The sequence below is a fragment of the Aspergillus tanneri genome, assembly GCF_003426965.1.
Source record: "Aspergillus tanneri strain NIH1004 chromosome Unknown AapTan_9_pilon_pilon_pilon, whole genome shotgun sequence".
NCBI lineage: Eukaryota > Fungi > Ascomycota > Eurotiomycetes > Eurotiales > Aspergillaceae > Aspergillus > Aspergillus tanneri.
Genome location: NW_022984636.1, coordinates 871,475 through 887,101, shown reverse-complemented (window position 1 = coordinate 887,101; position 15,627 = coordinate 871,475). Strand labels below are relative to the sequence as shown.

Below are 15,627 nucleotides of genomic sequence, written 5' to 3'. Positions count from 1 at the left end.
GACTATGGAGGTGGATGCAGGAGGGAAGGGCTAACAGGCTCCGGAGCCGGATCACAATCACGCAAGATAAGCCAGCAGTAAAGATGGCCTCCAGGATGGGTTAGCTCATGACAAAGAGGATGATACCAATCAAAAGACCATTGTAGATCACCGTAACAGATTTCCATCCCCTGCGCTACCAAGTGCCAAGGCACAGCTCTCGGAAGGAAGCCAGGCAGGAGATAAACCATCTGGTACATAACACACAAGGCACAAATGCCTTCGTGGTAATCCATAATGAATTCAAACTCAATTTCCTGATCAGGAACATTAGTGTCAGCATATTCCAACGTGACATCGGCAATAACTTGGAAGGAGGGCCCGAAGGCCTCATCATGGCCATCAGCCAGGGGGCAGGCGCTAGAAAGGAGCGGTGGCATCGTAGAAGGTGGCTATTTTAAATGATTTGGATATGAAGAGGAGAGGAGAAATGGCAACAAAGGAGGAGAGAATCTGGGGGATATTACAAAAAGACTTTCCAGCCTAGGACCAAAGAGGGTATCTATTGGTATTTATCAATAATATCATTCGCCTATCAATAACAGCATTCACTGGGAATGAGTATTTCCCAATAGGGTAATAGATAGGATAGGTAGATGTTTTAGTCTTTGTTATTTCCAATACCAAACACTGCCTAAACCGCTTCAAGCGGCTTGGTGAGTCCATCTGTGATACTCTGCCTTTCATTAATGTGGTTAAATTCAACCAATCCTTTATCCAGGCAATCGAGCACAATAATGATCAAGCCATATCATTGTTGTTAAAGAGCCCGGCTCTAACATCAAGACGAGAAAAGTCAGCTCCTTACACCCAGCTGTGGATAACAGACAACGAAGGCAGTGTGCGTGTTCTCGGCATTATCGACAAACTTCGAGAGTTGGAATTAATAACAACTTCTCTCTTCCCCAGGTATGGCTACTGCAATTGCTTTAGTGTAAACTGACGCTTCGAAATTGGTCGTTGTTGGGGATCAATCAAGTGGAAAGTCTTCCCTTCTTAAAGGGATAACCGGACTTTCTTTTCCCATTGCTAGTAAACTTGCACTAGATACGCGACGCAGATTGTCCTCCGTCGAACTGCATTAGAGGATGCCGGAGTTCCGGTCACATATATCAAGCCCAACTGCGCAAGCAAATAATGATCTGCTTTTAACTTTCAACGCAACCTCAGGGAAGAAAGAGTTTGGAACTGCCGAGGCCGAAGATATTTGATGAGGCTAGTTGCTGTAAAAAACAAAGAACCACTTTGTTTAACTTGAGTAATAGGCCGCTCGTCACATGAGTGTTCCAGGATTGAGCACCACGGACCTGTAAGGTCTGGACAAGCGAATTTCAGATAATATTATTAGACTTTCAGGTCCACGGCACTGACACCTCAGTGTAGTTGATGTACCGGGATTGTCTCAGTAAAGACTCGAATGCAATTTTTACAGCAATAAATTTTAAAAAGGCCCTAATATCCGACAAAATTCCAAACCATTGAGGGTTGTACTATTATTCGTGACTTGATCGAAAGATATATTATCGATAAGCGTACGATTATCTTGTCAGTCCTACTGTTTAAGCGCTATCCATAGTGCTGACGAACAGCAAGGGCGCGATGGATGCGAGGAACAATCTCGCAAACAACTACACATGTCGACCAGAGTGGGTCAATATAATATATTATTCAGCATCCGCTCGGTACTTTATTCCAATATTTTTCACCCTTTTCTTCAGTTCTCCTAGATTCAGATAGCTAGTTACATTTCATTGCAGATGCAATATTATTCATAAGATTAGTGATACTAGCGTATTTAGCTGGCCAATATTAGCGTGGTTGATCACCTGCCGCCCGACAGCAGGCGGTACCGAATACACATGCCAAGGCGGATGTTACGGCGAAGCAGAACTACCAGCTTGGTATTCTACGGGGTTGAAGAGCTCTACCGAAGTTGTTTTGGCAATCAAGTTTTAACCAACCGTCAACGCTGCCATGTTTAAGTCAATATCACATGGCCGATTATATTACGCCCCCCTGGGAGTTTTGTTAGCTCCATCCTAACACCTCCCCAACGGATGGGAAATCCGATGGCAATATATCCTTAATCCTAAACGCTTTTCAACGCCACCGCAAAGGATTCCGACCGGGTTCTTGGGCTGTTTACACCCTCACCTCTGAGGCGTACACGGAGGTATTGCACCGGTTAAGGTCTGACGCTGACCTAGAGAAATACGTTGAGCGCAGATTACGGTTAGTTTGATAAGTCTTTTGATCGATAAAACTTACTAACACTAGTACTTCAGCTACGATTATGATCCACTTCGCTCATTCTTGACAATCCGAATGCCTACACCCCTTCATGAAATACTCTGTGCAGAAGTGGTAGGAGAGATAACACGCCAGCTAGATATAATACGAAATAGTCCCCATCCTGAGGCTGAATTTGCGAAAAGAAATCAAACCTTTCGCATCGTCACGAGTCAAGCTACCCGAGACAACAAACAATGGAAAGGTGGAGTATATCATACGAGAACCGGATGCATCATTTGGACATTACAAAGCCCAATTTCCGGCATTATATTGAAATTGCTATTCCCAGAAAAGCCGAGAAATCAGGAACCTTGCCGATGATTATATCTTATGCACTGACGGTAGCGTCAATGCAGTGATATGCCTAGATATAGAGTATAGAAACTCGCAAAAAGCGACTATATCCATCTGGCGTCCGGCATATAGCATGCGGGATGGAGTAGAGGTATTTGAAGCATTTCCCCAGGTGAATGAAATGGTACATTTCTTACCCCTCCTAAGAAATATTTGCTCACTGGGCTAGATTTTCCGAACCGACGATGGCCAGCCCTTAGAAACAAACTCTCTGCGGCTAAATCTGAAGGATTTCGCAACAGTGGATCTTATAAAGAACTATACAGACCTGTGCCGCCATGAGATTGTCATATCCTCAAAAAACTGTGTGATTTTCTTTCGCAGGCTGAGTCGAGACAAGAGACACAGGAGCGACACATGGGCTCTACCAACCGGATTCGACCAGGAGTTCAGAAGCGTCGCCGACCTGTAACTCCGGATTCGGATACTCAATCCGAGGAAGAGACAAAGCGAGTTCGTTACGATGATAGTGAATACTACCCTAGTTCATCACCCATACGACTGAACGGCTAAATGGAGGATCGGCGTAACTCTAAACCTGGCACTGATTACACAGACATAAACTACCCTGCACCTTTCTGTATCCCTATAACCTTCACTTGGACGATTCATCTCACCCCAGCAACTCACCGAGTACGCGGGATCTCGAAAGGTCATAGATTAGATTGCAAATAAGGTTTATAAGACAGATGAATATTTAACGCTACGATATTTATTCCCAATCAATACATACCTCTCTGGGTAGAGATGTTGGAACATCGGGCTATCCCTCTTGCGAGTACTGCTCCGGACTGTCTTAGTCAGCACCTGTATGTGATAACTAACCTGCTAGTTAACTAGTTACGAAGGCAAATTCTATTGTACAGACTTAAAGTTCAACGCCTAAGAAATATACGGTCAGGCAGATCAAACCGAATCATACAGATAATTAAGCAAAATTACGAGTTATTTGGATATAATTTGCTGTAGTTTTTCATTTAATTATGAATCAGACCAAGACTCGATAGTATACAATTTATGTTTGCATTTGTTTGTCATCCTGTAGTTATCCATAACGTTGACTAACTGACTCCGAGTTCCCGAGTCTCCGAGTTCGACAACTTAAACGGGTCACGTGAGATATCAAGGTAATTTAGCGACCCACAAGAAACAAGGAAATATTAATTGAGAGCAATTAGCTGGACAAGTATAGTGTGAAATATGCTCACTGGGCTCATATAAATCAGCAATCAAAACAAGAGCAACTTAGTCGAGCTATTGCGATGGTGAGAGCTTGATGGAAAGGGTTTGTCAGAGCAATTAGAGACTTTGCCGGTATTAGTGCCGCACCCCCCCGCCTAGCCGAAGGCGGGGGGGTGCGGCACTAATACCTCAGTTGTGTCCTCTGGGCAACTAGATCATGTGACCTTTAGTGATTACATGCCTGAACCCCACCATCACTGCCGGATTACCCCTCAAAATAATGCTTAAACAATTAACCACATACGTGGTTATTATTCCATGACTCCTTAATATTTAGTATGTCTCTTTCTTTTGTAATATTTTCCCGACTACATTGCACTCGATAATAATTCTATGTGAATGAGGGCGCGCCATTCTTTGTAAGTGTCATACTGCTTTTACTTGCAAAACAAGGGGTAGACTATGTTGTTAATGAAAGAGGGGATCGAATGTATGACAGTACGAAGATATCCTCCTTCGTCAAGCCTTACTTGAGGACATGGGCCTTGCAGTAGGTAATACTATACCACATTCAATAGGTCGTGTTGACGAATCTGTAGGGCTCGAAATTTACGATGTGGCGATTCTCCATTACCCAACCAGTAGAACCAAGCCGCGACGATAAGCTATATACAATCCCGATCAGCATAATAAGCGGTGCACCACAAATAGTCAAAGATGGGAGGCAAAGCCATATCATCCTTGGTTGTTATACTGAAACATATGGTGACTTTGAGAGTACTCCGGAGCTTGATTTTCTGTTTGTTGGAAATTTTTGAAAGATGACTTCCTTTTGGGTCGATTTTATATAAACATGTGGTCGCCAAAGGGATTGAGAGGCACAAACTGTCGCGCATAAGTTTCCCCGGACATATAACCGAAAGGATCAAAAGACTGAAAGAATATTTTTTGAATGGAAGAAATGATCTCAAGCTCATAGCCAAGGCATTTGCAGGTGTCTGACAATCTATGGAAGTATGTTAAAATTGATACTTCACGAGAATAAGTGGTCATACTGTATAGCCTTTCCAGCGATGGATTTCACAATACAAGCAAGGCAGAAGGGGATCCAACCCTCTTCATATATTGGCACTCGTTTCGCCTGTTTCATGCCAATCCTCGTCACGACTTCCTCAAAGCTACGGGAGTCGTAGGCCGCGAAACGCCCAAATTGTGCAGGAGATCGGGCGTCTTCAAAGAACAGTCAGTGATCGTTATTCATGCTAAAGGATTCTTGCACGCACGCAGGAGGAATATTTCCCAGCTTCTGTGGCCCCAACCTTCCTGCAGAAGTAATGCAATGCATCGATTTACCCATAAGGCACCGTATCGGTAGGAATCGAGTGTTTTGTCATCGTAATTTTGGTTGATATAGTATCGCATCATAGAATAAGCTGTTTGTTTGGAATTATCGGCATGCAGGAGAACAGCACAGTAACTGTCTTAGTCAGCAACAGCGTGGTTAACTTATGTATCTAGCCTACATACCAGGCACATAATTACCTCTGTACCCCTTGATCTCAAATTCCTTCATGCTTCTGACAAGAGTTGAACGACATGTGAGATGTCATCCAGGTACTTTAGGCGATGCAAAGAAGGCATGATTAATCGTGGGCAATCAGCTGGACTGTGTAGTATAAAATATGCTCACTAGGATACAATTCAATCAAACTATTGCGATGGTGAGAACATAACTAGAAAAAGAGTACTTATTAAATGCTTCTCAACCTATTGCTGCCTGATCCTACTTCTCGATAATTCTTCCGGGGAACCTCCCTTACCTATAGCGCACTAGCTATCGGGCAACACTTTAAGTCCCGTGTGCTTTAGCCGTACGACGAGATATAATGTCACGTGGTTAAAGACGCATTTATTTTTTTGAGGAAATATCTGGTTTTTTTTCACGGGCTTGTGCAACAAGAAAAGTCAGCAGAAGGAGGGCTTCTATTCAATAATTGTCCATTCTATGAATTATTTTATTTTTTTCGGCTTAGTTTCTATAGGGAGAATTAGGATGACGTTATGTTACTGGCGATTAAACTGCGTGTCCGTTGGGCCAATATTTTTACCCCACTAAAATTCTTCGTCCCATCAAGTCTCTACCTACTACCATACCGCATAGGTGTTAAACTACTCTCTATTCATGTTCGATAGGAAGACATATTGCAGGGGTGAAAATTTCCTTTCGGTGACTGTTATTTTAGTATTTCATCTGTTGTTTCCTCTTTTACTGACTTGGAACAGGTCGGTCTAAAATCTGAGCCCGAAATGCGCAGCCGTAAAGCTGACCTATTCTGGTCCTAGCAACTCTACGTCGTCTTCTTTTGAACGCAATATCCAAAGGACTTTATTATTATTCTATTTAGAAACACCGATATGTCATCTGAGGGATCAGAAAAAACGTTAAAGCTTGTTCACATTGAAAAGCCCCCAACCTCGATCGATAGCCTCCTTACGGATGCAGAGGCCGACGTTAGCCAACGAGCAAAGACACTTAGAACATGCCCTCCTCTTTCGAAAATTTTGCCGCCGGACAAGAGTGTTGTGAAGCTTATGGATTCATATTTTGCGAATTACTCATTAGTATGTTCGACCGGGTCTATTTATGCGAGTCGGCTGACGGCGGCCCAGGTTTTATCAGAAGCATCTGCAAGGGCTGGAACAGAACTTAAGGTGATTTGGGACACTGCAATCCTTGAGGCTGGATTTGTGAATCTTCCTAATATCTTCACCTTTGTAATTGTCCGGTTCTTTGAGATGGGCAAAATCAAGGTTGAGGCCGAGCATCACAATGGCTCACAACTGGTTGACTGGGCAGATGGTCCGATTGCCATCATTAAGAACGCTCGTAGGATCAGAATAACAGGAACAGGAAAACTAATAGGCAGCTTTGTTAGCTATGAGATGCCATCACCACCGGCCCCTTGAAGGAGTTATATTGCTTGTCATTAAACTACGTCCGTTTTGCCTAGAATCAACAATTTAAGAAGCAACTAGCATTGGACTCCCATAACTTTGACTGTTATAATGAAAACAATGTCCAGACATATCGCCCGGCTGGCCATGGCGAGGTTCGTTGACGGCATACACCTGCTCCGGCGGTTCCGATGGTACGTTTCCCGTGTGTCCACTCACTGTGTTGATCTGAGAATGGTTCGTGGACTGAGCGCCATCTACAGTGTGATGAAGGGGCTCCGGATGATAGCCGAGGGTACTGACTTGTGGCATTTCGATTTGTGCAGCGTAGTTGTTTCGCATCGAAGGATGGGGAATTGTTTGTTCAAAATATCCATAGGCGCTGATTTGAGGCATGTTCGTCTGTCCTATAAAATTGTTTTGCGTCGATAGATGAGGAATAGGTTGCGCGAAATGTCCGTAGGCGTTAATTTGCGGCATGTCCGTCTGTCCTATCAAACTGTTCTGCGTCGATAGGTGAGGAATAGGTTGCTCGAAGTGTCCATAAGCGTTTATTTGCGGCATATCCATCTCTGCCATAAACATGTTCTGCGTCAATGGATGAGGAATAAGTTGTGACATGTTTGTCGCTTGGTCGCTTTGCATTTGAGAAGGGGACGTAGTAGCTAAACTCTCGGAGGATGTGAGGTTAAAAGTCTGCTGGGGGTTTGCTTGAGGTTGAACGTGCTGGTCGTCTTCAAAGAAATGTCATTATTTACCTCTTTAAATATGAAACCGGTATATACATACCAAGAACTCGACTCGCCGACGATATGATAGGATTCTGTGCCACAGTACAAGTCTCTGAATTCTGACTTAACTGACTTGGAGTTGCCCTTGAATAGAGTTGCCCTTGAGGAACTCTTCGTTCCAGCACCTCCTGTAATGAACGTTGAAGTGGTCCAAGGATCTTATTGATTTCACCTTCTGCACACTCGTGTAGACCTCTTTTCACGGCTTCACCAACGATTCCCTCTTGCTTTAAGCGGTTTAACATGGAAATCCGATTTGGGTTGCTTGCAGTCTTTGGGACTTCTCTCGTCCATCTATAGACCAGTTAGAAGCAAGGAACCACAGCATGGCCATTAACATACAAAGTTTCCCCCCCGTAGTCAGGGAGAATGTACAACACTCCCAGTCCGCCAAGGTCGTTCGCTAATCGCTCGTACCTTTCGCCCTTGCCAATCCAACCCCGGACAGTACTATGAATCTTATCGAGTGGGTCACTGCTTAAGCTGTCGTTCAGTATGACCTCCGCTATGAAATTAGTTGCGCTGTAGTACTGGCGTTGACTTCCAGGTTCTACCCATTGTTTCAAGCGGTAAAACATGACATAAAGGAGCCTGAGGCGGATCTTGCACAGATCATGATCCTTCTCAACCCTAGTTATCAATTTATACAACCCGGCAATGGAGTCAACTAGATAGTCCACGGGAAAACATGACCCCTCACGGCTGTGCTGATATTCAGATGTTCTTTTCCCGCATTGCAGGGCCTGTGTATTCGGAAACAAGATTTCGCGCTTCGCTGCTATGTCTTCCACGACTTGGGGAATTTTGACTGCGGCATTTTTACGCGTAATAGCTCTTTGGAGATTAGACCGGCGGGGAGAACCACGTATATCTTGAGGGATATGTTGGCAGATACTTTTCACAGCCTTGATAATGGTCTACGGAGAGACAACCTGTTATATGTGGAGCCGCACAATAAGGGCAGGGAATAAATACTTCGTCTTTCCAGTTCCAGAATGAACTATCATCCAGCCGAGTTTTGCCCTCAAATTCCGCATGTTGACAGGCAACCAACACATTCTCGGCTAATTGCTTACTCTCAGAGATACCCATTTGGTTGATAAAATAACAAGCCTTAAAACCCTCGCTTCGCTCGGCGGCTTGAAGTCTGCCCGACGCTATTCCTATTATGGTCTACACGTGACATTGATTCGGACCGTATCAACACGAACACAAAGAACTGTGGACAATGAAGCCGTAAACAGGCCGTAATTAGGGCGAAGAACAATAGGAGTAGTGAATTTATATATAAAAAAAACCTATCCAATGACATGCAAAGGGCTTATTCAGAGGCTTACAGATCGGTAGAACAATAGAAAGGCCCGAAATATATAAAGAACCACAATCCCCCCGTAGATTTAGAACTCGGATCCGCAAAATTTTTGAGTCAAATATTTCGATTTTTTTACGGACCCAACTATGGCCCACCGAGTTGATGGACCTGCCCCCGGGTCGCTGGCGGCCAGGCACCTCGACCTCAGCAATTTTACGGGCCAGACCTCCTCTGCCATGCGGCAATTATCAACCTTCCCCGCTGTCCGCGAGCCGCAATTCCGGGCCGCTGGGGCCAGACCAAACTTCCGCAGAGCCGTTAATGCAGAAGCAGTCATGGGCCAGGCAACTGGACTTAAATACGACCCAATGCACGCATTGTGCGCGGGGCTATGGGCCCTTTACCCTGTGCGTTTCGTCCGCGGGCCGCTTTGGTGGTAGTTGTGCAAATTGCCACTACAACAGTAGTGGAAATCGCTGTTCCCTGCGCCGTTTGTAAACCCTATTCGGTCTGTAAGGATATCAGCTAACGACCGTAACAGCCCAGCCGGAGGAAGAAGGAGTGGAAGAAGAAGAGGAGGAAGAGGAAGAGGAAGAGGAAGAGGAGGCAGAGGAGGGGGACCGGGGGGAGTGGGCCGTTTAGGGGCGTATACAGTCCGTCGCGCTGCCCCCGCTGCTAATATCCGCAATGCCCGCCGGCTACACCGGCTTTTTATCATGGCCGCAACGAATTTCGACGCGGCTGCGGCTGGCCTTGCGGCCGTCGCCCGGGCTGCACTTAATTGCGGACGATTTTGCAGAGGACGCCGGTTTCGAGCCGGTGGGGATCCAGACCTTGACAGTCTGGACCGTGAGATCCTAGGGGACGACGAAGACGGGAGTGAGTAGGGGGTTTCGGGTGGGGTTTTACGGCCTGTGATTAGTGTTTTATAAAGGCTGCGGCCTGGGGCTGGTCCCCGAAGTCAACGGTTCAGAGGAAATACTAACCGTAGGATTTGTAGACATTGTAGAACTTCAGGCCATACCACATTTTCGGTTGTCCTTGCGTACGGTGACAATAGGATGCTCAGATTCTTGACATCCGTAACTCTGGAGAGGGCCACATACAGCTGACCGTGGGAGAAAGCAGGAACCCGTAGATCAATTCCTACAGTCTGCAGTGACTGGCCCTGTGACTTATTTACAGTAATTGCAAAGCATGGACGGACCGGAAACTGTGTACGCGATAGTTTAAACGGCAGCTCATCAGCATTTGAATAAAGCGTAATGCGCGGGATTACATGCTCTATCCCACAGTAGTCGCCTGTAAGCACCCGCGCCTTGATAACATGCGGTAATAGATCCGTAATTAAAAGGCGTGTTCCATTGCAAAGACCCTCTGACGGCCGAAGATTCCGAAGCAACATAACAGGCATATTCTTTTTCAGGGCAAAATGGAAGGTGGAAGGCCCGGCAGGTCAACCGACTGCAGGAATTCAGTTGTATAGTCATCTGTATCATGATGCACGTTATCCTGTAAAGCCTTATCAACAGAATAACGGACCGACAGATCACCTGGCAGGGATGCGGTAACCTGGTTATTAAGCTCTGCGAGGTGGATATTACGCATGGTCAATATAGCACGGCCCGCAAAGAAATCCGGGTCCTGCTGCCCATGTAATGAAGCGGTGGGAAATACACGCTCACAAAGCTCCTCCAAGGACTGTACGGTCCTATCCTGTAGGAATACAGGTAACTGCAGTGAGCCGTACATGTCCTTCTTATAAGACATATAACTCAGCCAGTCTGCAAAAGCCCGATTTACGCCGGTAGGCGGCAGCCGCATATTGGATGTAAGATGAAGAAGCGTCAACTGGGGCCATATAAAAGACCTCTGCAGACAGGCACCAGTAATACCGGACCGTGGAGCCCTTGGTACGACCGGAAGAGTTTGGGCAAAGTCCCCGCCCATTAAAAATGGTATTCCACCAAAAAGTCGTTCGTCGTTACGGACATCAGTAAGGAAATTATGGACCGTTTAAAAGCTAATCGGTGCTGCATGGGCACCTTATCCCAAATAACAAAGTCCACAGTCTTAAAGAATTGAGCCCTTGCGGTCTGTATATTAATAGAAGAGACTGATGTTTCATTCAACTGTAGGGGAATACCGAAAGTAGAATGAGCTGTACGGCCGTAGGGTAGAAGTAAGGAGGCAATTCCAGAGGAAGCCACGCAGAGTATTGTTTTCCCTAAAGACCGCAGGTGATAGTAAAGGGCCCTGTACAGGAAGGTCTTTCCAGTCCCTCCCGGACCTTGCACAAAAAACTGGCTGCCTCCCGACGTTCTACAGCTGCAACGACTTGTTCAAAGCAAGATTTCTGGTCATTATTTAGCTGCTGTACCATATCCACGGTGGTAACACCCAGGCTTTCAGACCGTAGATCGGGCATAGTTATAATATGATCGGATGCTATACCATGCCATGGCCCGCAAAAGTCTGGTAACTGATAGTCACTCAGAGTCTTACCGTGCTCAGATAACTTGCCGGACAGCAAATACAACCCGTAGTCAAAATGACGGTCCTCGAGACTTGGCGGATTCTCCATTCGGTTGATCCTGCGGCCCAGATCACCACAAATACTATCCTTAAACTGATCCCAGAGCGCATGCGGCTCCGTAACATCCCCGAAGACCAATGCAACACTTAAAAGGTTCCGGAGTTGGTGGCCGGTTGCAAAACAGCCGCCTCGTTAAATGCAGCAATCCATTCACGATCATTATCTAACAGGCCCATTGCTTTACAGGCCTCTTTAAAGGTGTCATACACAACAGTATCCACAGTACGGAGGTCCTCAAAGGATATCGAGCCAACCCTTACAGTTAGTAGCAATCGTATATAAAAGTGCTCACCCTGGTTCGGATGACAATGATACATACGCCCAACAGCAAAGCCCGCCTTACGGGCTCTCCACACCTGCTGGCTACCAGACGAATCCCACACAAAATGCTGGGGCATATGGGCGTAAAGATAGCAAGGCAGGTCTTTACAGGCCGCATACGCGTTGTAAGCAAAGTAACCCATTAATATAGTCCGGTAATCCTCCGCTAGCTGGCGCACTTGGTCCGTAGACTGGCCGACACGGTATGGGATTATATGGCCACCGGGAGTATGGACCTGTAGGGCCTGTACTGACGGCCATTCTTGATGAACTGGGTAACCTAAAAGACGCCATACAGCCTCCGACGGCCCAACATAGCGGGCTTCAAGATACTGGCTGACCTCACTGTTCAGGTCAATGTGAAGAGTTGTACGGTCCGGACCCTTATAAATATATTTAGTAATATATTTAATAACCTCAACACCACGACAGATCTCAACATTAATATGGGCTTTGAACCGCTTTAAAAGATACGGATTGTAAGGGACCACCCATATATCATCAATTTCAATTAAACGGCCCCGTAACTCTTTAATGAACTGGCCTGAACCCAGACAACGGCGACGGTACTGGGGATATCCGTTTTCTTGCGGGAGTGTCTCCATTATACGGCCCTTTGGGAACCGCTTGGTGCAGTATAAATTACCCGAGTCAGGATGTTTATCACAACAGGGGGCTTTTGATTAAAGTCCGGACCGCAGGGGTTGTGGATCATATGTGCTTTACGAGTTCTATAGTTCCGGGTTAGCAGGGTAGGGAGCTCTGCACACACAATCTCGTCAATATAAGGCCTGAAGAAAACGATCACGGCCCGCTAAAAAAAGAACTAAATGCATATGTGGGAGGCCACGCTTCTGGTACTCAATGTAAAAAAACGACCGTAGGATTTACCGAAAATACCACGTGTATGCACTCTCGAATAAATTCGGTCCGTTTTAGGTTAAACACGCGGGCTACCAAGTCCGGACGGTCCTCCCAGCTCTGGCCGGGCAATAGTTCCCGTGAAATTTCGTTCCATTTCGGGTTCGCAGTAAATGTAATAAACAAAGAGGGCGGCCCGTAATATTGACAAATTGACATTGTGTCCTGATATAGCTGCTGCATAAAACGTGGACTGCCAACATGGCTGGATGGTAAAATAACTCTACGGCCAGATTCAATAGTCGCTTCCACATCCCTATCTGCATGGGCAAGAGCATCAGTAAGTCCAGTGTATAAATCGGCCCGTATATCATCCTGGTGCCTTGTAATCCAATCTAAATTGGACTGCTCGATCGTAGCCCAGGCGTCAACTAAATACTGCTGCCAGAGACGGCCCGCACACAGCCATGAGCTAAACAGGTTGGTACGGGTGAAAAGACGATACGAATGAAAAAGCCTGGCTGTAAGACGCTCATTTTGGCGCTGGCGGCCCATATTCTGCAGCTGCAGACCCCACTGCCAACCACCATCACCGTAGGGAAACAGCAATGGATACTGTAGCGGGATGTAAGCAGAGTGAGCAGGGTTAATTTTAGTTAGTCCTGAGCCTACTTCGGGCCGCCGAAGGCGCAACACAACATCGCGAAAGTTTAAATTATTGTCTTCTGGGCCCAAATCGGGCCGGGGAAAGACTGCAGCAACCTCGCCAGCGGTTGGAAGATTATACCGACGGCGATCATTGCCCTCTAGGACTTCAAGATGCAGAGAGGGCGCGAGGAGCACCTGTACAGGTGTCCAACGGACCGCGGCTGCCTCTAACTGTTCCCATGCAGTTTTATATATGTTGATAAAGGGACTCACACAGCGTAGAATACCGTCCAACTTCTGCAGAATAGATTTATTAAGGACCTTATCTGAAGTACAGCGAGCAGTATTCGCAGCCTCCGGGTCGTGGAACCATAGCTGAGCGTACTTCGGCTTGTCACCTTCATCAGCAAGTAACGGTCCTTGCAAATGGACCAATTGGCCCTGTATTTGAACCGGACCGTGTTGGCCAGCGGTACGGTGGTCAGATTTCATATTCATAGACGTGAAACACAGCGCGCCATTATAGTGGCGGATGTTACGGCGAAATTCCCGATTCTCAGGGGTGTTTTCAGTATATAAGCGGCTTAATTCATATGGTGGCTCACGGACGGGGGAGGTTGCACTTCACCACGAAGGCAACACTTTGTAAAGACGGGATTGCGGAGTGTAGAACCGTTTTCTCGTTCACCCTTCCAGTGTAAAGCTTGCATATGGACACTCTAGATCCATCGGCCCAAATCCAACGGTCTATATATTATCTGAGATCGGTAGCCGAGCGGAGAGGACCGTGCAAGCCCCGTATGCCGGGTCATTATCAGGGTCGCTTGCGGCTCGTCGGGGTCGTCTTCAACAGGGTTTGCAGGAGGGACTACCCTTGGGGTACAGGGTTAGAAAGACGATACTCATTCAACTAAAGCCAATTTAGAAAGACCGCAAAAATAGGTAAACAAACAGACAGTTAAACAGCGACTGAACTTGCGCCGGTAACATTCCGGTTCGGCACAGCCCACGAGAACTCCTGTATATCCTTAAGCAGCCGCAACGCGAGCAGTGCTGGAACCTTCAGTGCAACACGCGGCGGCGAGGCCTAGGAAGAGCAGAGGTTCTTCGGACCGTAGATCAGGAGGAGGCAACTCAGGGCGCAGGAGCACGGAGGCAGTAGGGGATACTGGGCGTGAAGCTGGGCGTGAAGCTGTGGAGCAACCAAAGCAGTGTGTTGGCGAAGTCGAGCAACCGGTAAAAGTGTCAGAAAGGTCTGTAAAGGCTGCATAGACAACTTACACGGCAAGTAAAGCATGTTGCGAACTGCTGAGAAGCTTGCGCCCCTAAAGGAGCAACACGTGAAAAGTCAAGGACTTTACAGATTGTTTTACAGCAAGAACAATATTAGTATCCGTAGGAACAGGTTCAATGACGGACCGCTTGCGTCTAGGCATGGACATAAGCGCAGGCTATATGTATAGCAGAATATAAATAACAACCAATTCCATATTTACCAGCCAGAATAACGCGAGATAGAACTACAGATCGGCCGAAAGATGGCCCTACGGGCCGTAGAATGGCGAAGCGTAGGCTCTATACTGGCCGTAAATCTGATTCCACCCGTAAACACGTGACTGCGGTGGATCCATTATGATTCTGTTATAATATAGTAGAATATGGTAGTACAATATGGGAGGTAAACTTTGGGATTCCCAAAGTGGACAGAGAGCGGCGGCAATCACTTATACGCAGGCGATAACAACAGGATCAACATCTTCGGTAAAATTATGTTCCATCTTGGCATGACACAGGCTTCAGCACTGGCCGCGTAGTGTTTGTCTCCGCCTCGAAGCCCTCTTTCTACCAAACGAATTTCTCACCAGTAGGGTTCAACAATATGTTTAGTTGAACATTGAGTACAAGGAAAGTGGAAAATTGGAAAATATATGAAGATTTTTATTTAAAAGAAAAAAAAAAAAACTCTGAAGTAATCATGGGGATTAATAATGGACAGCATAGCTAAGAGGAACTTTGTTCTGCTATTAATAAAACACAGCTTGGGGGACCACTATCTAATCTGAAAGGTACAGAGCGCAAGGCGCTGTTCAACTTTATGAAACGGTTTTGGGTGGAATTCTACTAGAGCCCCAGTGCGAAACTGGGTTCCGGGTCGTGAATTTATGGGGTTCATAAATGCCACTATCCTCAAGTTACTATATAAGTTTGAATAAGAGTGCGTTTTAGGGGGTTGGTGTAGTTTTACATACTCATAATAACATGTCCATGTGCGTCTG

The 15,627-nt window shown here is 46.2% G+C and overlaps 4 protein-coding genes across 4 annotated transcripts; 3 read left to right on the top strand and 1 right to left on the bottom strand.

The window, feature by feature from the left end:
• Positions 1–6,282: 6,282 nt before the first annotated feature.
• On the top strand, positions 6,283–6,834 carry ATNIH1004_011788 (uncharacterized protein; the record flags this gene model as incomplete). Its single annotated transcript, XM_033576350.1, has 2 exons — positions 6,283–6,489; positions 6,538–6,834. 2 exons carry the CDS (start codon positions 6,283–6,285, stop codon positions 6,832–6,834), a joined length of 504 nt encoding a protein of 167 aa, XP_033421014.1.
• Positions 6,835–6,888: 54 nt separating this feature from the next.
• Positions 6,889–8,705, bottom strand: ATNIH1004_011787 (uncharacterized protein; the record flags this gene model as incomplete). The annotated part of the gene is made up of 4 exons (XM_033576349.1): positions 6,889–7,556; positions 7,612–7,907; positions 7,956–8,530; positions 8,589–8,705. The coding sequence occupies 4 exons, from the start codon at positions 8,703–8,705 to the stop codon at positions 6,889–6,891; spliced, it is 1,656 nt and encodes a 551-aa protein (XP_033421013.1).
• A 366-nt stretch (positions 8,706–9,071) lies between these two features.
• ATNIH1004_011786 (uncharacterized protein) lies at positions 9,072–9,567 on the top strand (the record flags this gene model as incomplete). The annotated part of the gene is made up of 2 exons (XM_033576348.1): positions 9,072–9,332; positions 9,472–9,567. 2 exons carry the CDS (start codon positions 9,072–9,074, stop codon positions 9,565–9,567), a joined length of 357 nt encoding a protein of 118 aa, XP_033421012.1.
• A 74-nt stretch (positions 9,568–9,641) lies between these two features.
• Positions 9,642–10,191, top strand: ATNIH1004_011785 (uncharacterized protein; the record flags this gene model as incomplete). Its single annotated transcript, XM_033576347.1, has 2 exons — positions 9,642–9,804; positions 10,187–10,191. 2 exons carry the CDS (start codon positions 9,642–9,644, stop codon positions 10,189–10,191), a joined length of 168 nt encoding a protein of 55 aa, XP_033421011.1.
• Positions 10,192–15,627: the final 5,436 nt, after the last annotated feature.